General features: G+C 38.9%; 2 protein-coding genes across 2 annotated transcripts in view; one reads left to right on the top strand and one right to left on the bottom strand.

Annotated features, from left to right (window-relative positions):
* ccng1.L (cyclin G1 L homeolog) overlaps positions 1-6,550 on the top strand; it is a 10,669-nt gene extending 4,119 nt beyond the window's left edge. Inside the window, 5 exon segments of the mRNA NM_001086248.1 lie at positions 91-344; positions 1,400-1,478; positions 2,518-2,616; positions 4,040-4,234; positions 5,084-6,550. Coding sequence (NP_001079717.1) covers positions 91-344; positions 1,400-1,478; positions 2,518-2,616; positions 4,040-4,231 — 624 coding nt within the window. The 3' untranslated portion in view covers positions 4,232-4,234; positions 5,084-6,550.
* Positions 6,551-9,816: 3,266 nt separating this feature from the next.
* LOC121401226 lies at positions 9,817-26,329 on the bottom strand. The gene is made up of 9 exons (XM_041585556.1): positions 26,308-26,329; positions 24,893-25,104; positions 21,717-21,794; positions 20,755-20,863; positions 16,991-17,112; positions 13,541-13,678; positions 12,668-12,835; positions 11,953-12,103; positions 9,817-9,964 (listed from the first exon to the last, which is right to left on the bottom strand). Exons 1-9 carry the CDS (start codon positions 26,327-26,329, stop codon positions 9,933-9,935), a joined length of 1,032 nt encoding a protein of 343 aa, XP_041441490.1. The 3' UTR covers positions 9,817-9,932.
* Positions 26,330-26,961: the final 632 nt, after the last annotated feature.

Raw genomic sequence — 26,961 nt, 5'->3', positions numbered from 1 at the left:
TGTACTGCTGCAGTGCAACATGTATGGGGCTAATCAAAAAAATATATTTCCTTAAATGTTTTTTTTTTTGTTGTTGTTGCCGTTGTTTAGGTACAAGCAAAACATTTAGGCTGTGTTGGACTTACCTGTTTCTACCTTGCTGTAAAAGCAATAGAAGAAGAAAGGAATGTTCCGCTTGCAACAGACCTGCTAAGGATAAGCCAATATAAGTTCACTGTTTTTGACATGATGCGTATGGAAAAGATTGTTCTGGAAAAGTTGGGTTGGAAAGTTAAAGCTACGACAGCCGTACACCTCTTGCATCTATATCATTCCCTTGTGTTTGACAACTTGACAAGTGAAAGGTATGAACCGTATACATCATGCATGAGCCACATGACTATGAAAGCAAACCATCTTATGTAATATATTCCTATACATCAGCTTCCTTTCACGGCCTCTAGCAATATTGGCACACTCCGTGACACTCAGCTGAAAGTATTTTGTTTTGTTCAACTGTATGAAAAACCACAAAGCAAGCATAGCTAAAAGGATCTGGTTTAACCATTGCTTTCACCTGTTTTAGTGTTATATCTCTTGATACCGGTCAGGGGCCAGAGGGAGAAGCCCCGACCAAGGAGGAAGCTTTGGGTAAAAGTCCAAGTTCAACGGTATCCAAAAGGGGTCAGGCGAAAGCGTAGTCCAGTTCCCCAAATTCCTATTTTGCTGTTTCCTGGATTCCTGACTTCTGCTTTGACCTTGATTCTGATTCTTGCTGCCTGCTTTTTGAACCTTTGCCTGAATTGGAACCTTTCAGGCAAAGGTTCAAAAAGCAGGCAGCAAGAATCAGAATCAAGGTCAAAGCAGAAGTCAGGAATCCAGGAAACAGCAAAATAGGAATTTGGGGAACTCAGGAACACAAGTCAGGAATTCCTATAATCGGGCATCGAACCCATGACCTGGAAGTCCTTTTATTTCCAAATTTTGCGCTGGGCGCATCACGCCGGCATCAAGGCATCGGCATCGATCCACGTGGGTCATGGGCGCCGCCATCTTGACAATGCCCTCTCTCTAAACTGACATCAAAGTTTTGGAAAGGGCATAACACTGTTGTTTCTAGTGTTATATAAAACTTTACTTCCCCTTTAATGTAGGACCCTTCATTTACTGGAATAGCAGAAAGGGGCTAAACTTTTGACAGTTTGTACTAGATTTCATGGTTAAGAAACAGAAGCAGCAAAAAAGCCAAATAACTACAGACCTCACTGCCACAAGCCTCAAGAATGCCTTGACTCCCCAAGTATACTTAGAGAAAGGCCCCATGGTCTTTGGCAAACATGGTTTATAGATGGAATATATTAACAGTAATCATAGATTGAAAAGTATTTATTAACAATGTCATATTAATTGTTTTATCTAGAAAAAAGCTGCTTTCTCTAGAGAGACTTGAAACTCATCTGAAAGCTTGCCACTGTAGGATTGGCTTTTCCAAAGCTAAGGTGAGTAGAATGGAAACTGGAGCAACTAGGTCATTAGATTTAATCTAATGGAAAAAGGGGACAATCAAGTTGACTGTAACAGATGCTGTTGACGTGGAAGTGCACTAGTATCTCTAACTGAAGGCACATTTCCCATTAAAATAAATGGAAAACATCTAATGATGGGAGAGATTACTTCAGCAGGCAAATAACCATTGTGTTTTAGACCTTAGTTTAGGTGCCCACTAAGGCTGCTTTTAGATGCACTAATATAGGGTGCTGATGGGAATTTTTCCAGATGTTTTAGTAAAAGCACTGCACATTTTCTATTATATTCTAGGCATCCACTAGATTCCAAGGGGCCCCCATCTTTTTTTTTACCAATAAGCCACATTCAAATGTAAAAAGAGTAAAACAAGAACGTTTTGAAAGCATGACAAAAGTCCTTGGGGTGCCAAATAAAGGCAGTACTTGACTATTTTGGTAGCCTATTTGGCAGAATATCTGGTTTTTATGCAAGCAAAACTTGTCTCCAAGCCTGGAATTCAAAAATAAGCACCTTGAGGTCACTGGGAGCAACATCCAGAGGGGGTTGGTGAGCAACATGTTGCTCTTCAACCATCAGTTGGGAACCATTGCGCTAGGGCAGTGATCCCCAAACAGTGGCTTGTGAGCAACATGTTGCTCTCTAACCCCTTGGATGTTGCTCTATGTGGCCTCAAGGCAGGTGCTTATTTTTAAATTTCTGGTTTAAAGGAAAGCTTAAGTTGCATAAAAATCATGTCTACTACCAAACAGATCCTCCTATAGACTGCCAGTCCACATAGGGGCTACCAATAGCCAATTACAACCTATATTTTTGCAACCCAGGGACCTTTTTGGATGTTTATGTTGCTCTCCAACTTTTTTAACATTTGAATGTGGCTCTTGGGTAAAAGAGTTTGGGAACCCCTGCGCTAATGGGTACAGTGTATCTCTATTACGCTTTCTTCAAAAATCAGGCATTTTCTCTACATGAATGGTTTTTCACTAATAGAAAAATGTTTTGCTTCTTTTGTAGCCCTCCATGCTGGCGTTGTCAATATTGGCACTGGAGATTCAAGAACAGAAGCTGTTTGAGCTATTGGATGCGATGGAATGTCTGCAGAATCATTCCAATGTAAGAATACTCATCTATGATTTTACTGCTATTATTACAGTTTTCTTAAAGACAACAGCCAACACTGCAGATTTTATTATTTATATAGCACCACCATTTCCCGTAGAACTTTACAGATTTAAAGGATACAAATACAAGAACAAACAGTTTACATAGGCAAAGCAAAGAACCCAGCCTGGTTAGGGTGAGACGAGCTAAAAGGAGCCAAAAAGCCCTTCACGTGCAAAACATGCAGCATAAGGCCTTCTGAAAACAGAAGATATTTACTTGCCTCGTGCCATATACATAGCACTTAGGGTTGCCACCTGGCTGGTAAAAATGATGGTTGATCCCAATGCTATAAATAGGGGAAAAAAGATAAATATATATAGGAAGGCCGGTATTTTTTTCTGGAAAAGGTGGCAACCCTAGGAACTGCCTTAATACCAAAAGTCATTATGGGTGGAGAAATAGAAATCAATCCTTTGTCCCTTTGGCTAACTATGCATCCATAATGGCTGGTTTTATAGCACAGATACAGCCTAATAGTTCAGAGCCATATTTTACAAATTTGCAGACAGCCTGTTTCGATCTTATTAGATCTTACAGACGGCAGCATTTCACCAAAATGGATTCACAGTTACAACTGGATATTGTTGGGAGACAACAGGGGGAGCACTCCACTCGCAATATCTTACATTTTAGCAATAATCCGCATAGTATGTTCCTTAAGATAATGGAAATTTTTGGCAATTGTGTATTTTTAGGTATTTTAGGTAGATAGCTGTTCAGGCAATGAGAATATGTTTTTTTTATGGAGCTTCTATTTTAAGTAGTGTGGTTCCTAAAAAAAATGAACTCAAGTAAAGCACGTTGGCAGGCAGAGACAGCAAGTAGACTAATCAGACCTGACTAGGAAAGGCATGACTTGGCAAGACTAGAACAAAGCAACGGTAGGAGCTACAGTGAAGCTTGAGGTCAGAAAGCGAGGAAGAAGAAATCTAAGTGATCAGATGTACCTAAATCAATAAGATCACTGGAATTTGTGAAACACAGCAAGTTCACGAGAAGCCACTCTAAGGGCGGTGGCAGACATGGCTACTGGGGGAGATTAGTCACCCAGCGACAAATCGCCTCTTCTTCTGGCGACTAATCTCCCCTAAATGCCTTCCCACCAGCTAGAATGTAAATCGATGAGCTAGCAAGAAGTTGCTTCACAAGGAAACTTCAGGCGACTTCGGAAAGCTGAAGCGATCAGAGTGCCATCCCGTCTGCGATTTGCATTCTAGCCGGCTGGGCGACTAATCTCCCCCAGTAGCCATGCCTGCCACCACCCTAATGCCTTCATAGCCCAGCGGGGGGGTTCCTACAATAACAATGTGTAACATGTGTAATAATGCAGTACTGCTTTTGAATGTTGTCTCATAATGTTTCCAAATTACAGATTAGCAGCAGAGACCTGCACTGTTGGAAGGAACTGGTAGGCAAATGCCTTTCTGAATATGCCTCCAGTAAATGTTCTAAGCCAAACGTTCAAAAGCTCAAGTGGATTGTGTCAGGACGCACAGCAAGGCAACTGAAGCACAGTTACTACAGGATAGCACATCTTCCAACAATTCCAGAATCTGGCTCCTAAAAGGTACGGACTAAAAAAATTAAGCATTGATACTTTATATGATTCTATGGCTTTATAGCTCTGTGCCCTGTCAATGATGGATACATAAATGACAAAGATGCACAAAATTACTCAGCTAATGAAAATGGAATGTCTGAGATCAAAAGTTAGAAATTACAGATATATTAAGGCAGGTGCTTAAAGGAAAAGGAAAGCTACCGTAGCAGTTTATTGCCAATAGATTAGCCACAATAGTGCAATTCCTGAGTAAACAGCTCTAGAAGCTCTCTTTGTTTAGGATAGCAGCTGCCATACTTGCTTGGTGTGACATCACTTCCTGCCTAAGTCTCTCCCTGCTCACTCATAGCTCTGGGCTCAGATTACAGAAGGGAGGGGGGGAAAGGGAGGGGAGAGGGTGAAAGAAGCAAAGTGAGCATGCTCAAGCCCTAGCCCTGGAGGTTTAAGCTGAAAGAAGGAAGTCTGATACAGAAGCCCATGTGTACACAATAGAAAGAAAGAAATGTGGTGTTTCTTTTGACAGAGGATTCAGAGCAGCATTAGTTTGAGGGTTTACTGGTGTATTTATATCGAGCTTTCTGATAAAGCTTACTTAGTTTTAGCCTTTCCTTCTCCTTTAAATGACAATGTAGCTAGACAGGCAAGGATAGAGCACTTCTAGTGCAGAGAGTGCAATTGTGCTAGTTGTTGGGTGAGGGGGGTGGCATTGGTAAGGCTGCTCAAGACGGTATTGGGGGCAGAATCACCGCTACTCATTATATGCCTGCTTGTCTTTATTCATTTCTGTTGGGTGTTGGGTATGGTTTTCTTGACTACGCATTAATAAGGATTGTTGTTTATCATTTTGTCTTCCAGGGTATTAAAATCATCATCCAACATGCTTTTGACATCACTTTTAGTATGGAATGCAAAACTTTTCACGTCGAATATATCCAAGCTGTGAAGCCTGAAGAAAACATGGCAGCTAGTTTTAGGTTTTTTGGGTTTTTTTGGGGGAAAATACGCACAGGACACAGTTCTCATGAAATATTCACAAAAGGGACGTTCAACACCTATTGTGGCTTCTGCGGCACTTTTAACTGTGGCCTATAATAAGAGAATGAAGAATGGTAGATCAGTCACGTTGAGGCCGTGTTAAGAGTTTCCAACGTTTTTTTTTAAATGAAATTTTACAGACATTTGGAGAGTAGAGTGCATGAAATGCATATTGTTGAGATCACTGGGGTTTGGGGATTTTTTTTTCACCCGGGTGCATTGCCTGCCAAATACACTACAAAGAGAGTTCTGTTTCTCCTCAATAGATCTGCTGCGTCATCCGAATTAGGAGTGAAACCTTGTGCGCTATGTGTCTCTGAAAACGAAATGCACTTTATTTGTCTTAGAAAACATTTGCAAATGTTTTATATTTGTCTCTATCTAAGCACTTGGTAGGGCAGCCCTAGGAAAGTTAAGATGTAATTGAAATTAACTGGCAATTGCAACGTATTTATTTGAGAATCAGGGGACGTGCCTGTCTCCGCTAAAGTGTTTCATGGGCAGAGGTCAAAAAGGATAGCATCGGTTCAGTATAAAATATGCTTTATCTTCGTCAGTGGCTTTGTATGTGTGAGCTTGCGCTTTAAACCGTGCAAAGCATTTGTGTCGCGCTTCTGCGTCTGACTTTATCCGTTGCATCTTCATAAACATGGATACTGTATTTATTTGACATGTTTGAATACCACATATTTATTCCCATAGTTTTCTAGGTGAGAAGATTCTGTCTGCACTGAAAGGGGCAAAACTACACAGAAACGAAGAGAAGTCCCTATTTAACAAGAATGTCCTAACTGGTCCTTTAAATGAATAGTCAGATTTCATAAGCAACGGCCATATTGCTTTTAAATACAGTTAGAAGAGAAGCATGTTAGCGATTACTATGTCTTAAATTCACTGTTGAATTTGAAAAGATACTTAGCGGGTTATTTACTAAACTCCTGTTGGGCTTTTTGGGGCAAAACTCAAATTTTTGGGGTTTTTGTTTTACTCGAATTTTCGAGATTTATTAAAGCTCTACGCAGCCCAAATCCGAAAATCCACCATCTAAACTTGCCAAGGTTATGTATAAGTCAATGACAAAGGTCCCTTTCCTATTCTGAAGTTTATGCGGTCTGCACTGGAATTAGCCTGAAAAATCAACCTTTTCAGGCAACAATCTAAAAAATTCTGGCTTTTTAGTAAAAACCTGAAAAAATCAAGCGATTCAGGAAAAATCAAGCTTATTTAATAATAAATAAGGTCAAATCGTGGATTCTAGTTTGGTCGGACTTTTTTCTTTATACAAAACAAAAGAAAAATTTGGATTTTGATAAATAACCCCCTTACTGGTTCGCATGTATTTCTGTGGCCAATCACAAAAAGTTGCTGTATGTTGAGAAATCACTATCATTTAGTACATCAGCGTTACATAACCCAATTCATTTATGTTAAATGCATTATCCACCTCTAGAAAAGGAGATTGGCAGAATAGGTTACTCCAGGCTAGTACTTCCCAGCAACCAATTAAGAATTTTGGTTTGATTAGTCTTAAATGCAGTTAATGTATCATGGCCTATTGCTGTTTGGTTGGTACGAGTTACTACTGTAAAGTAAACTCAAACTTACCCTTCTTCTTTCAATGTCCGCTAAATGGCTAAATATTGGGTATGCGTAGAAACAAGAGAAGGAAAGCTAAGCAATGGTATGGATAGATAAATGCACAATAATACATGGGTAAACTACAGCATTGCTGGTACAGGTAACGAGAATAAATAAAACACTGTATAGGAATGGTGACAAAAGTGCCTCTATACATTGTAATAAGATTTGTGCCTTTCAATAAATGTATTGAAATGCTGGAAGCGGAGTCTATTTCTTTTTCTTTCTTTCTTTCAAAAATTATTTTCTCCTATTAAAAAAAAAACAAAAGGTCGCTTATAGAGCCTGGGATCACAGGATATAGAGCAATAACGGATTACATGACAGTTGGGGGTCCTACAGGCCCCCTAGCTCAGACACCATTGCAGCACCCCTTCCAAGCTGCAAACAGCAAGCTGGGAAATGCAGTTTTAAAGGCCTAACTTTCCCATTGCAATCTAGTTCTAGTTTTCTCTAGGGATGCACCGAATCCACTATTTTGGGTTCGGCCGAACCCCTGAATCCTTTGCGAAAGATTCGGCCAAACCAAATCTGAACCCTAATTTACAAATGCAAATTAGGGATAGGAAGGGGAAAATTTTAACCTCCTTGTTTTGTGACAAAAAGTCACGTGATTTCCCTCCCTGCTCCTTATTTGCATATAGTAGTTAGTTACATAGTTAAATTGGGTTGAAAAAAGACAAAGTCCATCAAGTTCAACCCCTCCAAATGAAAACCCAGCATCCATACACACACCCCTGCCTACTTTTAATTAAAATTCTATATACCCATACCTATACTAACTATAGAGCTTAGTATCACAATAGCCTTTGATATTATGTCTGTCCAAAAAATCATCCAAGCCATTCTTAAAGGCATTAACTGAATCAGCCATCACATCACCCGGCAGTGCATTCCACAACCTCACTGTCCTGACTGTGAAGAACCCCCTACGTTGCTTCAAATGAAAGTTCTTTTCTTCTAGTCTAAAGGGGTGGCCTCTGGTACGGTGATACACTTTATGGGTAAAAAGGTCCCCTGCCATTTGTCTATAATGTCCTCTAATGTACTTGTAAAGTGTAATCATGTCCCCTCGCAATCACCTTTTTTCCAGAGAAAACAACCCCAACCTTGACAGTCTACCCTCATAATTTAAGTCTTCCATCCCTCTAACCAATTTAGTTGCACGTCTCTGCACTCTCTCCAGCTCATTTATGTTCCTCTTAAGGACTGGAGTCCAAAACTGCACTGCATACTCCAGATGAGGCCTTACCAGGGACCTATAAAGAGGCATAATTATGTTTTCATCCCTTGAGTTAATGCCCTTTTTTATGCAAGACAGAACTGTATTTGCTTTAGTAGCCACAGAATGACACTGCCCAGAATTAGACAACGCTTTATCTACAAAAACCCCTAGATCCTTCTCATTTAAGGAAACTCCCAACACACTGCCATTTAGTGTATAACTTGTATTTATATGATTTTTGCATAAGTGCATAACCTGCATTTATCAACATTGAACCTCATTTTCCAGTTTGCTGCCCAGTTTTCTAATCAAATCACTCTGCAAAGTGGCAGCATCCTGCATGGAACCTATAGTTCTGCACAATTTAGTATCATCTGCAAAAATAGAAACAGTACTTTCAATGCCCACCTCCAGGTCATTAATAAACAAGTTGAAAAGCAAGGGACCTGCAAATTAGGATTCGGTTCGGCCGGGCAGAAGGATTTGGCCGAATCCAAATCCTGTTGAAAAAGGCCGAATCCTGCCTGAATCCCGGATTCGGCGCATCCCTAGTTTTCTCCCTTACCAACTTGCTAATCTTCCCTGGTGATGTCCTTTTATCACACATTGCACACCCTGTTAGAAAGTTACAAGCTTACTAAAATTGCAGTGTATCAAAATGTTCAATTGCACAGTTGAAAATTGTGTTACCACAGTTCCTTTGATACAAGGGTCCCCAACCCTTTTTACCTGTGAGCCACATTCAAATGTAAAAAGAGTCGGGGAACTACACAAGCATGAAAAAGTCAATGGGAATACCACATTAGTGCTGTGACTGGCTATTGGTAGCCCCTATGTGAGTTTGTTTATACAGAGGGCATCTCAGCTGATCTGTTTTGAGTGTGCATCTATGAACCAGCATATGAACCAAGTAGGGATGCCGAAAGCCTGAATCCTTCTCAAAAGATTCGGCCGAATACTGAACCGAATCCTAATTTGCATATGCAAATTAGGGGTGGGAAAAGGAAAACCTTTCTTAATTCCTTGTTTTGAGACAAAAAGTCACACATTATCCCTCCCTGCCCCTAATTTGCAAATAGTATTTGGATTCGGTTCAGCCAGGCAGATGGATTCAGCCGAATCCTGCTGAAAAAGGACGAATCCTGGCCGAATCCTGGATTCGGCGCATCCCTAGAACCAAGACAAAATTATTTTGTAGCAAAAATCTGATGAGCAGCTGCCCAACTGGATGAGCTTCAGCCTATAGAACATGCCATTAAATGGAACATTTTAAGTGTGCTTCCCCAATGTCACAAAAACGTCTAACTTTGTTAGGTACATAAGTGAGACTACCGGGCCAAATTGAAAGTCAATTCCTCCATTTATTTTTCATTGTCTATGGACACTGAACACACGCAGTCATATAGTCGTTGTGCATTGCACTTCTCTATTCTTCAGCTATAAGGGTTTGGAGGATTTCTCTAAAGCTGGCCATAGATGTTGAGATTTTTAAAAGATCAGATCCTCATCGTGAGACCACGATTTTCTCGGAATGATCGTACAAATTTACCATCAACTAAAAAGACCAATTTGCCAGGAAAACAAAGGGGAGCTGCCTGCTTGGCCCTGCAAACATAGATAGATTGCACTGGGACCGACAAAGATTTTTTGACCTGGCTGATCAATTTCCTGACAGATGTCGGCCGAAAAATCGTAAGATGTACGATCGTTTGAATCCCACTAACCGCACGATAATTTCGAAGGATTGGTCGGACTTCCCTAAAATCGGTCGTTCGGCAAGAAGAATCGTTGCGTCTATGGGGAGCTTTAGAGCGTCTTTGTGTCTTTTCTTTTCAGTTCTGAAAAATGAAGGATGAAAAGAAAAAGTGAGTGCAATTTGACTCTAGGGAATCTGGCACTAGGTACAGAGTTCACATTAATGGACAAACGAGGGGGTGGGAGGGGGGATGCCAATGTGCAATACAGAATGCAGCCAGTATTGTATTCAAGGGGAGAAGATGCAGATCTCTGCACTATGATTTGGAACGCAATGATCTGCAGCAGTTTTTTTTTTACGTGCAGGTGCCAAAACATGGTTGATTACACTTGTTCCTTGGCTGCACGTAATAATGAAGCCCTATTGTTTGGATTGGCCACGCCACTTCCTATTCTTTTATTAAAATTTATTTCAGCATAACAAATTTTAGCAGTAGAAGTTTCACTGATCTTTAAATTGGGAAAGTCACTGTGATCGTCAGTTACTCTGGCTTGAGTGAGAGGGGTATCGGTTGGGCTAAATGTATTTTAATGTTGTTATAATATTATTATACTGCCTGCCCTGCAATTATTGGAACAGTTGAAAGAAATGCACTTCTCTTCTCACTGCATGGCTTTTGTCCTCATATTTGTTTCTGTAGTGGCAGCTCACAAGGTCCTGCTTAGCCGGCCATCTAGTGGTAACTTTTATGGTTATGGATTTCATTGTGTAGTTCTAGCGTCATTGCAGGGTAAGTCCCTTGGTTGCTGGCCCAGCTATAAAGCTTTAGATCATACCTCAAACTAGAGTCCTGTGTGGGTCCATTTTTTGGAACCCGGACTAGCAAAACCACATTCTTACCCACTACCAGACCCGCAAGTACCTTGTCTGCAACCCGGACCTGTGACCCGCTGACCATCAAGAATCAGGAACTGCTGTCATTGTAAACCGGAAGTGATATCATCGGAAGTAGGCGTGGTCAGAAAAAAGGAGTTTAAAAAAATCGATATTGAGAAGACCTGCGGGCCGACCCGCGACCCCGCAGAACCTCATCTATACCCCCTTCTACCCGCAGGGTGCCGCAGGTTTTTGCGGGTAACCCATGGGTACCCAACCCGCTACAGGACTCAGCTTGATCAGTGAAGGTGTGTATTTATATAACAGACAGGTATATGATGATAAGTGTGCATTAACAATTTGTAACAAATAAAGGATCAGTTGGCAATCTTTTAGTATGTATAGAATGCTTAATTTTAAGCAGCTTTTCAATTGGCCTTTATTTTTTATTTTATTTTTATAGTTTTTGAATTATTTGTCTTCTTTTTCTGACTCTTTCTAGCTTTCAAATGGGGTCACTGAGCACATCTAAAACAACAAATTCTCAGTAAGGCCACACATTTATTGTTATAGCTACTCTTTTTATTCAGGCTCCCATTCATATTCCTGTCTCTTATTCAAATCAATGCAATCAATTTGTAACCGAGCAACCAGATTGCTGAAGCTGCAAACTGGAGACCTGCTGAATAAAAAACGAAATAACTCAAAAAAACCCAAATAATAAAAAAACACAAATAATAAAAAATGAAAACCAATTGCAAATTGTCTCAGAATATCACTCTCTACGTCACAATACAAGTTAATTTAAAGGTGAACAACCTCTTTAATCAAATCAGCAAAGGCAGGATCGCCAAATATTATTAAATACTAGTTAGATTACTTACAGCAGCCAATTTGCATGTACATTAACTGTCACCTGTTTTAAAGAAAGCATCTTGTGGGTTGCTATGGGTTGCTGAGCTAAGTGTTTCTTATTTGGGTGAAGATGTTTTGTGTAAAGTACAATAGAATAATCTCAATTCTCTTTTTCCAAAAATTCCAGTGTAATTATGCCACTACATACATTCTCAATATTCTGCACAATTTTTATACAAAGGGAACCTCTGAGCACCAGAGTAAATAGCAGTTGCACATTGCTCAGACTTTTTCTGTTTAACACTTCTTACATACCCCCAATATTCACCCTAGAACTACTAACTCGTTTAGTAAGTAACTGACCGTGTATAAGGGCAGGTAGGGACACAAATGACTCACCATCCCGTAGCCGTTTGTTTTCTGCTTCCAGTTCTTGGTTCCTCGCAGAAAGTTGCACGGCATCCTGTATGGCTTCCTCGAGAAGTTTCCGATATCGATGCTCCTGGGCGTCCATTTGTTCTTCCAACAGCCCACGATAAGCGTGAAAAACCTGAATATGCAGCAAACCAAGAAGAGTTTTACATTCTATTTAGCAATTTTAATATGGTATTGGACCTGTTATCAGACTGTTGATACAATGTAAGACAAGGCAGCTGATTAACAGACCTGTCTTTGCTGGGGAACTAAGACTTTTGCAACATTTTTTAAACAGTAACAACCAGGCGTTAAGCAAATGCTGCTTTAAATAGCAATAGTTTTTAATAAATATATATTGGAAAGTTGCTTGGAATTATTTTTTCTTTTTTTATTAGGTACATTTTTATTTTGGGGTTGACTTGCCCTTTAAGTCTACTTGAAAATTATTAAATGAACCCAAAAGGCTTCCAATAAGGATTAATTATATCTTAATTGGGATCAAGTACAAGCTACTGTTTTATCATTACAGGAAAAAAAATGTTTAAAAATGTGGATTATTTGGATTAAATGAAGTCAATGGGAAGACGGCCTTTCTATAATTCAGAGTTTTCTTGATAACGGCTTTCTGGATACAATCTGATGTGTAAAGTAAAAAAATCTAAACCAAATGCACCAAATCTGCAGATGGCATAATTACCTGCAAAATGTGTTGTTTCTGTGCTATGGCTTCTTCTCTGTAAGAACTCAGTAGCAACTCCATATCTTTTTCTGCTTCAGTCATTTCCCTCCTTAGCGCTTCCAGCTGCAACAGCATCACAGACTTCTCTTTCAACAGCTTCTGGGTCTCCTGCTCAGGTTCAGAATCCTATAGACAATTATAAATGTTATTTGCCTTCAGACTAGGGCTGTTTTAAAGGACCAGTAGAATAAAAAAAGATTTAAAAAAATTCATTAGTATACATCGGAAAAAAAAACCACAAAGACAAATTAAACTTTAAAATCGCAAAGTCTTTATTAAGAAATAACTCCGCTTGTGCTTTTCTCTCAGAAAGTGATTGGGCGATCCATTCTGCGGCGCTCAATTTCTCCTCCCTGGCTATCACCTATAAGGAAGGCAGGGAGGAGAAATCGAGCACCGCACGATGGATCATCAACCTGTTGCCTTTTCTGAAGAGGAAGCTGAGTTTCAGTAAGTTATTTTTTTAATAAAGGCTTTGCTATTTTAAAGTTTATTTGGTCTTGTTTTTTTTGTATACTAATGAATTTTTTTTAAAAATGTTTTTAATGTTACTGGTCTTTAAAGCACAGGTTTCCGGACGAGGGGGTTTCTATAATTAGAATAACCACAGGGCAACTTTAAACTTCAATATGAGAAAAATAGTCACAAATAAAAATTAACTAAAAGTATATTTCTAGTAAATTATCTGAACACAAATGAACCACAAAAAGAGAGTTGGTAGCTGAATGACCCCTTTAATCACTTGTTTTCTTAGCACATCTCCAATTGCCATAATATTACTCATTATTTTTATCAAAATAGCAACAGGATAATAAAAGGCAAGTGACAAACCCCTTGCTGTAGCTTGTCTGGCTCAAGGTCCAGAAGTTCTTTATTGATCAAAGCCCGATGTTGTTCTTTCAACCATTCTCTTCTAGCCTGGGCCATAGAAAATTCCAGTTCCATGCCAAGATATTTAGATACAGATCTCTTCTTAAAAAAAAAAGATGAATGAAGATATTAAGATGAATCTTAGATGTAAACGGTCATCTCATAATTATCCCTTTTTATATTATCTAGTTTTTTTTTCCCATAGTAACTGTAATAGAGCTTCATTATGTTCTATTAAAGAACGCACCTAAGGTCCACCTTCAACTAACTTCACTGCAACACCTCTAAGGGAAAAAATTAAAGATGGCAGTGCGTTCCACAGTGGAACACACAGCAGTGGAGCTGGCTTACGGGCAGATGGCAGTGCTCAACCAGGTCTGGACTGAGGATCAAAATAGGCCCTGGCATTTCAGGTACCCAGAGGCCCTAACAGACCACACAAAGGCCCAAACAACCCCCCCCCCACCAGCCCACCATGTCTATGGCAGCCCCTCTAGCATTTGCCAGAATCCACAGATTGCCCGTCCGGGCCTGGGCTCAACAGGGTCTGGACCCACCGGGACTTTTACTGGTATCCTAGTGGGTCAGTTCGACCCAGAACTCAGTTTCACATATTTATGTATTTTAAATATTTTTTTTTTAATCTTCCTCAGCTTAGTTCTCAGACACAGATCTCTTCTAGAAACAGTGTAGCACAACAATATTTAGTAGATGAACATGAAAAGAAATAGTAATGCTATTTGGCCCAGTTATTTCTTATCAATCAGATGTTAAAACAGCAGTATTATCTCTGCATTGCATCGGGTTACATTCAGTTCTCATACAATTGATTTCTAAACAATGCAGAAATCATATCACAAGTTAATTATGCTTATCTTACCAACTTTAACTTTAGCTGGGCATATACAGAAAGATCTGCTGTTTGGCAACCAGATCAGGCTGATACAATGATTTTGCCAATGAGTCAATAACTGAATTATACTAGATGCAAAACATCCCCTGGAGTTCTACCATCAAGCAGGGCAAGAGGACACGTGTCAGGTGTTTAAATGGCACCTGTCACCTAAAATTGTTTCCCTCACCAGAGTGTGGCCTAACAGAGTCTCACTCCATTTAGGGGATCAATAGATTGTTTCTTTAAACTGGGGAGGAGGGAGCTCCGGGTGTGGGTGGCTATGTTGGGGCAGACACATCCGCATAATAATAAGTGCTACAATTTGCTCATTGTGCGCATGCATGTGCTGTTACCTTGTGAGGTGCGTCTATGTGAGATGCATGCGCATAATGAGCAAACAGGGAGCATTGCTCATTATGCGCATTGTTGGTGCTATTATTGTGAGCATTGTTGTGCAGTAAGGAGGGAGGCAGATGCACCAATGGAGCACAACAAATTACTCTCAGAGCTATCTTATTGTGTCAGGTGATGGTAAGAGTTGTAATTGTGTGTATGTCACCCCCCAAAAAATTTTCTTTGGTTACTGCCACACAGAGATTTGTCGCCCATTATGTGTCATGTTATGTTTTCCCATCTGTGATTTACTTTATTGTCTGTGGAAAAGCATTTCAGGGAGATTTGTTACCCACAGTAGCAAAGATTTAAAACATTAAAATTTCCCTGTGTACTAGTGATGTGCGGGCCGGGCCGATACCCGCGGGACCCAATTTCTTACCAGAGGGTCGGACGGGTTCGGGCCAACCTCGCACTCTTCTTCGCCGATGGAGGGCTGGTGCTGTTTGGGTTCTTATCTTGCTCTCCCCACCTGCCATCATCAAATGCTGGCTTCCAACTTCCAGGTTCTTCTTTTATAGACACTGTGCCTGCTTGCCCCAGCCCTTTTTGTGGCGGAACCTGGAAGTCGGGCGTGGGTGGAGGGCGGCGGAAATCCCGACCCGCACATCACTACTGTGTACTTGTACCCTTATGCTCTGGCTCAGCCTCCCCATTGATTGGCAGTTCTGCTGCTATTTGCCAGTCCTTCCCTGGCCAGTACCCGGGAAGGTCACTTTATATGACTGAAACATTGGATTTTCTTAAAAAAAAAAACGATTTTGTTTTGTTGCTAACACCTGTTAGTGAGGCTTTCTTTGTTAAATTATATATATATATATATATATATATATATATATATATATATATATATATATATATATATATATATATATATATAAATAATAGTCTGGAAGCCGGCAGTGCACGTTTAAAGGTCAAAGTTGCCTGGGTGCAAAAAAGCCCAAAAATGAAATAGAGAGATAGAGAAGCTCGCACTCACAGGACTTATAAGGTCAAAAAGGTGTTTATTTAGATCAAAAATCGACTGACGTTTCGGCTTGCACTCAAGCCTTTCTCAAAGTGAATATACAAACACTCACCAAACATTTAAACCCAAAAATGGCGGGAAACAGTGTGGTGTGACGTCACAGTGACGTTGGTTGGGGATTTTCCATTAGATACAAGTGCAAAACAAAGGAGGGGTGTAGCAAATACAGATATGAAACAAACTAAGCAAAAGAAAAATAGTTGCAATAACAGCGTATCATAACGTCGTAAGTCAAGTAATACGGCTGTTAGTGGCATTGAATTCCGCAGTGGGGGTGTGCGGTTGCCATGCAGTCAGTGCATAGCAACCCTCCTCCTCCATCAATCCATCCCTTATCAGGATATATACAAAGTGACTCCATGTTCCCCTAGCCATATAACTGAGTCTAGGATTGGCCATGATCAGCAGTTACATTATGGAGCTTGCTGCTGTTCATATATTGCCGGCTGTAGTGGGAGCCGTGTATGGGGGACCCCTCGCTCAGGTAGCCAGGGCACAACAGGTGGCTAGGACAAATACTGTACGCTACTCCCATGCATGTGTCAGTGATAAAGTCCAGGGTGTAGTGTGGCAACATCTGTGTCCTCAAAAGAGGTCAGGAGGTTCATTGTGGGGTGCCCTTTTACAATTACTTGAGAAAGGCTTGAGTGCAAGCCGAAACTTTAGTCGATTTTTGATCTAAATAAACACCTTTTTGACCTTATAAGTCCTGTGAGTGCGAGCTTCTCTATCTCTCTCTATATATATATATATATATATATATATATATATATATATATATATATATATATACATATATACATACATACATATATATACATACATACATACATACATACATACATACAGTATATGCTAGCCATTTCATTTGGGGTCTGCTATTGGGTCTGTCCTGGTAGGGAGGTATGCCATAGTTCGCGTTTAACTATAATAAAGTTTCACTGGAGCATATACACTGTGATAATAGCAGAATTCTTTAGTTCCCTCTCTCTTGTCATAAACGAGAGTATAATTAGTTTAGTCTTGTCAAGTATAAAGTTCCTTCCTTGTCCTATTTTCTTGTATATTCTGGAAATCTGGCTCAGAATGTTACCTGGTTTTGTGATTTATTTTGGTAAATAGACTTCTCTGGTGCACACTTGACACCATTTTCATTTTGCTCCAGAGAATTCCGCTTGTTTGATTGGAGCAGAGTCTTGTTCTCGTACGCATCACCTTGTATACCAGTTAGGGAAGATACAAAAGAATAATTTTGTGAATCATAAGAAACATCTTAAAGAGGTGGTTCTCCTTCAAATTAACTTTTAGTATGTTATAGAATGACTAATTCTAAGCAACTATTCAACTGGTTTTCATTATTTTTTTTTATATTTTTTTAATCATTTACCACCTTTTTCTGATTCTTTCCAGTTTTCGAATGGGGTTCACTGACCCCATATAAAAAAAAATGCTCTGTAAGGCTACAAATGTATTGTTATTGCTGCTTTTTATTGCTCTACTGTATATTCAAGCCCTCTCATACAGTCCCGGATTTGTGGAAAGAACACCTAGGCCCGGGCCTAGGGCGGCAGGATTTTAGGGGGGCGGCATGCTGCTACAACCACACCCACTTTGGTTCAAAAACACTGGGGATGCACTGGAGATACAATCATTCTTTAAATTTCCCATGCTCCAATCCCCATTGCTCAGGTCCCAATGATGAAAATTTGGAGGGGACAGGGGCAACAAACAGCAGTGGGCCTAGGGGCACCCACTATGTAAATCCGGCCCTGCTCTCATATTCATATTCCAGTCTCTTGTTCAAATTCTTATTCAAATCAGAGCATGGTTGCTAGGGTAATTTGGACCCTAACAACCACATTGCTGAAATTGCAAACTGAATAGCTGCTGAATAAAAAGCTAAAAAACCCCACAAATAATTACAAATAGAAACTAATTGCAAATGGTCTCAGTATAGAAGTTGTTTGGTGTAGAAGTGTTTGTTTATACAAAGGGCATCTCAGTGGATGGTTGATTTGTTTGCCCTTATGCAAATAGGCAATTAGCAATAGGCAAAACATATATTCAGTATGTTGAAAAAGAAGGTATACTGCCGCTTTAATAAATCATACAAGACGTGCAGGTCTACTGCAAATTGTCTTAAGAATATTTTTCCCAGAAACTTGCTTGTCACCATTAAAATACATGTAAGGGACCCGTTATCCAGATTTCTCTGGATCTGGGGTTTTCCGGATAACGGATCTTTTCATAAATAAACCCAATAGACAGGTTTTTTTGCCTCCTATAAGGATTAAATATATTTTAGTTGTTATCAAGTACTGTTTTATTATTACAGAGAAAAAGGAAATCATTTAAAAAAATTGGATTATTTGGATAAAATGGAGTCTACGGGAGACAGCCTTTCTGTTATTCTGAGTTTTTTGGATAATGGTTTTCCGAATAACAGATCCCATACCTGTACAACATAAATCATTAAATATTAAATCAAGTATTGAGGTAGATTTGAACAATAACTGAACACTTATTAGTCTGGATTGGAAGTTATTTCCAACAATGAGAAACCTCTGTCTTCTGTCTATGAAGGTTTTCATTCATCAAGGTCATGGTATATCTAGTAGAAGTAGTATAAGTAAATCTAGAGCAACCTGGACTTGTCGATTATTCATTGAAGATGTTTCACAACTCATCTGAGCAGCTTGAACTGAAGAAGTTATTAATCAGCAAGTCCAGTTGCTCTAGATTTACTTCTACTCTGTCTACTGGTCTTCCCTTCATGCTTTGAAGGATGCCCGTCAGCTGGTACAAATAGTAAGTTATAAAATCCTTATCAGAATTTATGACCTTGTTTTTAGCTGGAAGGATCTATGGATAAATAAAGCATCAGAGAGTTTATTGGTTCCCTTCACATAATTATTATATCCCCCGTAAAGGAGAACTAACCCCTAAAAATGAATATTGCTACAAATGCTATATTTTCTATAATGAACTTATTGCTCCAGCCTAAACATTCAGCTTGTCAATAGCAGCAATGATCCAGGCCTTCAAACTTGTCACAGGGGGTCACCATCTTGGAAAGTATCTGTGACACTCACATGCTCAGTGGGCTCTGAGCAGCTGTTGAGAAGCTAAGCTTAGGGGTCGTCACTAATTATCCAGCAGAAAATGAGGTTGGTCTGTAATATAAGCTGATGCTACAGGGCTGATTATTAAATTCTGATACTAGTTGCACTGGTTTTTATGCTGCCATGTAGTAATTATCTGTATTAATTACTAATCAGCCTTATATTGAGACATTTCTATTGTACTGTACATATTGTGAGTGAGTCCCTCAGCTCAGTAAGTGACAGCAGCACAGAGCATGTGCGGTGAATCAGCAGAGAAGAAGATGGGGAGCTACTGGGGCATCTTTGGAGACCCAGATCTTTACTGCTAAAGGGCTGTGGTTCAGGGCCGGAACTAGGGGTAGGCAGAGTAGGCATGTGCCATGGGTGCAAAGCTGGGGGTTGCCAGGCACGTATCTGCTCTGTCGCCTACCCCATGTCTGGTCCCGTCTCTCCCCGGCTGCTGCTGTAATTTCGGTAAGTAAATGCGCTTCTGCACATGCAGGCATTTGCATGCATGCGCGCACCAGAGCAGTTTTGTGTATGCGCAATCGAACGATCTATCAGCCGGCGCCTGGCCGGGTTGGCCCGGCTCTGCTGTGGTTGCCTTGGGCTGGTACAGAAGCCAAAACATAATGTACAACATTTCTAGCTACTTCTTTAGTTAGGCTTTAGTTCTCCTTTAAGCGCATCTTCTCCTGTGTAAACAACCCCAACTTGGCCAGTCTTTCTTCATAACTGAGACTTTCCATAGCTTTTACCAGCTTAGTTGCCCTTCTCTATTTCATTATTATCTTTTTTTAAAGGAATTGTTTACCTTTTATCAGTTCATTTGCTTTCAGACATTTCCCCAGAAATAAAAAACCTTTTTCAGTTACTTCCTATTTTCTATTTGTGTCCGTTCTTCCAATACCGAGGTTTAAAGTTTTATTTTTCAACTTCTGTCTTTCTGAAGCTACTCTAGGAGTGGGGGTTACTGACTCTGTAAACTGTACTAAATTGATACATTAGTTGATATATTTCTTATCTTTGTCCCTGCTGAGCAAAATCCCTGAGCGTCATTAAAGACAGCTGTTAGAATTGATACAATAGTTGCTGATATTCCCACATATGCTGCTGAGAAATGTATCAACTAATGTAGCAAATTGTATCTGTTCAGAGTCTGCTCCTGGATCACTGAGTTGCCAGACGGAAACACCAGGAACACAAACATTATACTTTAACTTTCAATTTTGACAAAATGGGCAAATATAGAATTAAATGAAAGAATGAAAAGCAATTCTGAATTCAAACAACTGAACGGAAAGAAAAAGTATGTTGAAGGTGAACAACCCCTTTTAGGATTGAAGCTAAAGTGGACAGACAATGAAACATGAAATCAAGGTTTATTACATATTGTAATCATGTCTGTTCTTGATGGAGCTTTAAAGCCTTTTGTTTTAATCACTACTCGTAACAAGCAGCTTAGATCACAGAACATCTAATTTCTCATCATTTCTCTAAAGCAAATCCCTCGCTTTTTTTCTTTTAATTTCTACTTTGTACATATCTTCTTAATAACTTTTATGTCAGGAAAAAATAACAATAAACATTCACATGCCAAGTGTTACCTTTATTAACTCCTGTTTTGTCTTGTTTTAAATCCGCTTTAAGTCCCTCCTGCCTTGTCTGGCTGATGAGTTGGATAAGCCGTTGGTGTAGAGACAAGCTACAATTTGCTTGGGAGATATCCTGCACTTCACTGCACAGACAGTACTGGCATTCCTTGTTAGCAAACACAAATATGGAGGAGATCGATCAAGGTTAAAGGACATAAGATTGTGTTTTGGTCTCTTCAAATAAGTCTTAACAAATGGAAACAGTATCTAGATGTGGAGAAGTGGTTCATTTACCTTAAAGGTAACACTTTTATGATAGATAGATAGATCGTAGGGGCATATTTACAGAAGTTACTCCTTGTCTAACCCAGACAAAGTTCACATCAGTATGTAAAGTGTATTTTCACTGCCATTGCTGAAAAACGTGCCAAAATGTTGCTGGTGTTATCTAGCTCGCATAGACCAATCATGGAGTAGATTAACGTTGCCTTGCTTGCCCTGTTTAGCTGAAGAAATAGCAAAAACCAAACTAATGAACTCCTATTATAAAATAAACATACTGGGCTTTAAATTTGTTTGTTTTTCACATTTGTATTTAAAGTAGGGATGCACCAAATCCACTATTTGGTATTCGGCCTAATACCAAACCGAATCTGAATCCTAATTTGCATATGTAAATTAGGGGCAGGTAGGGAAATCCCGTGACTTTTCGTCATAAAAGAAGAATGTTTTCCACTGTTTCCTTTCTTGCCCCTAATCTCCCAAAAAATGCATCTCCATTGGAAATAAATGAAATCTCTGGCAGTAAAACCAACCTAGCATGAAGCCGCGTGAAGTTGCCTCTGGAGGAAACTTTGGGCGACATTGCTATATGTTGGTTTTGCCGCCAGCGATTGCAGTTATTTCCAATGGAGATGCATTTTCGGGACATTTGTCGCCAGCAGTCGCGCATTAATTAATCGCAAGCAACAAATTTCCCCCGTCAGCCACTGCCCTTAGGCCATACCCTAATCTGCCCACAAAGTAAGTGCCCTTTCCTATAATCCATGCACAAGTTTGGATCCAGGAATCAGGGCTGTCTCAGCAGCAATAGAAGATGTCTGCAGCTTCCAATACTCACCTCACTATGGCACGTTTTCTTTTCATCAAGTTGTTTTGATGTTTCTCTCTTTATTTTCCAGCTTTGCCTTTTCACCACCTGTGAAGAGAAACACATAATGCCAGTTTTCTTTTTAAGCTCATATTTCTTTTGTTAGCTTCTTAATTAAGATCTTGCATTTTTTCCCAACTGTAATAAACAATGTCATAATCTTCCACTGACAATAGCCCCAAAAACAAACGCAAGACAATTCCCGATTTACCAGCCTCACTGGAGTTTAAGAAAGGCAATAGTAAACATGGACCAATGTGTAAGGAAAGTGAGATGATTCTTGGGAATACAGTGTAAAACAGGTATAGAATTGCTTATATGTTATTGCAACAATGACACAATGCCGGGGTTTGTATTTGTGTTGTGTAGATTCTGTAGAGCCGTTAGGCATCTATTATCTGTAAAAAGCAAAATGAAAGATTTGTCTGTCCAAAGAGGAGACCTTGGTGCCAGTACAAGTTATAACAATGTTACTTTTCTTATATGTATCCAGAGGGAATTTGTCTAAGGTTACAGCAGCCTTCATCAAGGATAGGAACACAGTTGAAAAATGTTGATAATTGAAGTGGAATGTTATTGTTTCAATAGAGAGAGATCTGAATGATACAATTCCCAGTAAAGCAGTACAACAAGACCTTCAGAAATCTAGATAAGGACATCTACTGGCAAAATATCGCTAAGAAATGTGTGTGTCATGACTACAGGAACTCAATACAGGTATGCGGCCTGTTATAGAAAAATTCCAGTTAAAGGGTCTTTCTGTAATTTGGAACTTTATACCTTAAGTCTGCTAAAAATCATTTAAATATTAAATAAACCCAATAGGATTGTTCTGCTTCCAATAAAGATTAATTATATCTTAGTTAAGATCAAGTACAAGGTATTGTTTTATTACAGGGATACGTTATTCGGAAACCCATTAGCCAGAATTACCGCAGGCCTTCTCCCATAGACTGCATTATAATCAAATAATCCAAATATTTAAAAATGATTTCCTTTTTCTCTGTAATAATAACAGTAACTTGTACTCGATCTCAGCTAAGATATAATTAATCCTTGCTGGAAGCAAAACCAGCCTATTGGGTTTATTTAATGTGTAAACGATTTTCTAGTAAATATTAGGTATGAAGATCCAAATTACGGAAAGACCCATTATCCAGAAAACCCCAGGTACTGAGCATTCTGGATAACAGGTCCCATACCTGTATTAAAGGAAAAAAGGAAATATGTTGAATTTTTAATTAAAAAGAGTTTGTGGGAGATGGCATTCCTTTAATTTGGAGCTTTCTAAATAACGGGTTTCCGGATAACTGATTCTATACTTGTATAAGGTTTCATAAATGTGGGTGGGCACATAAAGAATAGAGTTTTTATTCCAAGGCTACAGGTGTTAACCTCTGGGAAAATGGAAAAAATGGTTACTAATTCTTTTGCAGTGTTTTTTAACAATATAAATTATGCTTAAAAAATGTACCAATTTGTAGTCACCCCTTAGACTTACAAAACAGTGCAGATTTTTTCCGAGGAAACATCGGAATTTGACCGTTTTAATCTGGGGAAGTGTGTAAAGAAGGGAAATGAGCAAAATATTTAACTTTCTAACAACATTTGCAAGATATTGCAGCAATTGACTGGGTTTCAAGAACCACTACCACTTGTCCCAACTATGAGTTTATATAGGGAATAATGTACCCCTTTATTTTGTATAATAAACATATTTTAGTGAGTTGTGTCCACAAATGACATCACTAAGCACTGATTATAGATGATGACATCACTAGACCTCATTTATAAGGATATAATACAGAACCATGAATATCCTGTAAATTATATCCTTGTAAACGGTGCTCAGTGATGTCATCAGTTATAATTAGTGATGGGCGAATTTCTACCATTCCACTTCGCCAAAAAATTTGCGAATTTCCCTCAAAATCCGTGAAGCGGCGAAAAATTTGTGAAAAATTGTGAAATCGAATAAATCTTAAAAACGTTTTCACAAAAAAATCGTGCAATTTGAACGTTTTCACGGAAAAATCGAGCAATTCGAACGTTTTCACAAAAAAAACGAGCAATTCAAACATTTTCATGAAAAAATCTAGCAATTCAAACGTTTTCAATAAAATCACGCAATTCGAACGTTTTCACAGAAAAATCTAGCAATTCAAACGTTTTCACAAAAAATTCGAGCAATTCGAATGTTTTCACGGAAAAATCAAGCAATTCAAGCGTTTTGACGAAAAAATCATTAAAAAAAAATATATATTCACCGGCGAATTTTCACGGGAAATTTATTTGCTGGCGGCAAAACTCAATAATTTGCCGCAAATTCATGCCAGGCGAATTTATTCGCCCATCACTAGTTATAATAGGAGCTTAGTGATGTCATTTCTGTCACATGACTCACAGAAACTTGTGTATTATAATAAATAAAGTACCGCCTGTTGCAGAATATGAGGATATTAGAAGTCACCTCGGAGTTCCATGACCTGTATAAAAAGACTTGGCCTCGTGTTTTTATATGTAGTGATGGGTGAATGCAAATTTGTGCGATTCGCTGGCGAATAAATTCGTGAAACGGACGTCGGCGCCATTTCGCAAATTTTTTCCTGTTTTTCCTGAGAATTTCGCTGCAAATGAGCGAATTTTTCAGCAAAGCGAAACGCGCAAACTCGCCCATCACTATTTATATGGTCATGAAACTCCTCAGTAACTAATATCCTAATCTTTTACAATAGGGGGTACTTTATTCATTATATAATTAAAAGGATTTTGATGGATTTTGTGTATTATATTTGTATAACGCCAAATGCTATCATTCTTTATTATCAAAGCACGTTCTTCATCAGCTGCATTTTGTATTCTTTGCATTATTTTTATAGTCCCATCCTTAAAGACCGCTTATTTTTCACAAGATGATTTTTTTTATTCCAGAAAATGGGTTTCAAGCAATTGACTAAAGGTTTTGGAATAAAAAAAAAAATAAAAAATAAAAGAATAAAAAAAAAAAAAAAAAGGTTTTGGAATAACATCAATCAACATAATGCATAAGATTAATGAAACAAATGCAATACTATCAATTCTAAATAAATAAATATATAATGGAGTGCTAAACAAAACATTTTCTAATAGACACGGGTGAGCTTAACCTGTAATTCTTTCACTGCATCTCCAAGTTGTTTCACAGTGCCCTCCTCTAAGGAATTATCGGACAGAAGTTTGGACCTTAAATCTCTGATTTCATTTCTCAGCTTGGCGGCAGCTTCCTCTGGATCCCAGCGATTAGGCGAAACCTTTTTTGATAGGCCTCTGATTCGGTCTGCAACTGACAGAGAAGACACTATCGCCTTCCCAGAAAGCTCTAAGAAAGAGAACAGCACACAAATACCAGAGTGATGGAAACATCCAAATCTTGATTTCAGATTCAACGGGTATCATTCTACTAAAGCGATACATTTGTGCTTTTCCACTCGACATAAGTGAAATAGTATTGTTTTTATTAAAGTGGGTGCAATATAAAAACTGAAAACACTTATGGAAAATCTCCAACAATGGTGGAAGTATTAGCTCTTAGGGGCATATTTATCAAAAAAGTAAAAACTCACTTATGTTCTGTTTAGGGATGGGCGAACTTGACCCGTTTCGTTTTAACAAAAATTTGCTGGCGAAATGTCGAAGATGCCCATTAAAGTCTATGGGCGTCAAAAAAAAAATAGTCGCGTGACAAATTTTTTTTGACGCACGTCTTTTTTTTTTTGATGCACGCCGCCATACAAGTCTAATTCGCCCATCCCTGGTTCTAGTGATTTTTAGAATTGTATTTATGAATGGGTGAACGTTACAACTCACCATTTGATAAATACGGTTCTAAAAATCCCATAGGAATGAACAGAACATGGGTGAGTTTATTTATTAAAGGGGTGGTTCACCTTTGAGGTAACTTTTACTATGTGACAGAATGTCCAATTCCTAGCAACTTGGCAACTGGTCTTCATTATATATGTTTTACAGTTTTTGTTTAGTTATTTGAGTTTTTCTTCTGACTCTTTCCGGCTTTTACTGACCCCGTCTAAAAAACATGGTCCGTAAGGCTACAAATTCTTTGTTATTGCTACTTTTTACTACTCGTCTTTCTACTTAGGCCATTCTTATTAATTTTCCAGACTCTTATTAAAATCAATGCATGGTTGCTGGGGTAATTTGGACCCTAGCAACCAGACTACTGAACTTGCAAACTGGAGAACTGCCAAATAAAAAGCTAAATACCTCAAAAACCACAAATATTAAAAAATGAAGACCAATTGCAAATTGTCTCAGAAAAATCACTATCTACATCATACTAAAAGTTAATCTAAAGGGGAACAACCACTTTAAAGGAAAATTGAACCCCCGTACTAAAAAAGCTGTTCTGCACTTTAGGGTCAGATTTATTTTAAGGGTTTTTTTTTTTTACTAATGCATAGTGCGGGGAGGGAGAGGGGGGCAGATAATAGGAGAGTTTGAAAATAGGTAATATTAATAGGTTTTATACACATGCTTGTGAGAAAAGTATTTGAGTACATACTGGAGATATTCTGGGAGTACATACTGGAGATATTCTGGGAGTTTCCTTTTCAAGGAGATTGGTCACCCACAGTAACAGCTTTTTAATGCTGCCATTTTCTAATGCTCTGACGTCAGCAGAGCCCGGTTCATGGGATTATTGGCTCATGCACTGGGCACAGCCTACCCAAGCTATATTTTAGAAACAATGTCCCAGATATCTATCTGGCAGGTTAGAAAATCCCATCAAACCATGGCCGCACATTGAGTCAGTCTTCTGCTCATTTTGTATAGTTTTTGTAGTCCTGGACCCCTCTAATTATCTGCACCCAAAAATAAAACTTTAATATTCATATTTTTTTTATAATTTCTATTCCCTTTAAAGTATCGACTTTTTTTTTTGCTTTTGGTTTTTTAAACACTGAGAACATTTCATACCCTGAAGATTGAAGCAGGTCAGTAAAAGTGTGAAGTTGTTTCCTTCCAGAGCATCTTTCAACAGCAGAGGAAGTAGAATCTCACTTTTCTCCAGGTCTCCTTTCTTCAGCACCTGTAGCAGTGGCCACGTTCTGTGGAGAGATTCAGATGGCAAAAAGTAACGGCAATCGTTTATGAAAAAAAACCATTCCCATGGGATAAGAGCAACGGGATAATATTGGTTGGGGAGACTTTATTT

The sequence above is a fragment of the Xenopus laevis genome, chromosome 3L (genome assembly GCF_017654675.1).
Source record: "Xenopus laevis strain J_2021 chromosome 3L, Xenopus_laevis_v10.1, whole genome shotgun sequence".
NCBI classification, from domain to species: Eukaryota; Metazoa; Chordata; class Amphibia; order Anura; family Pipidae; genus Xenopus; species Xenopus laevis.
This window is presented reverse-complemented; position numbering and strand designations above follow the sequence as displayed.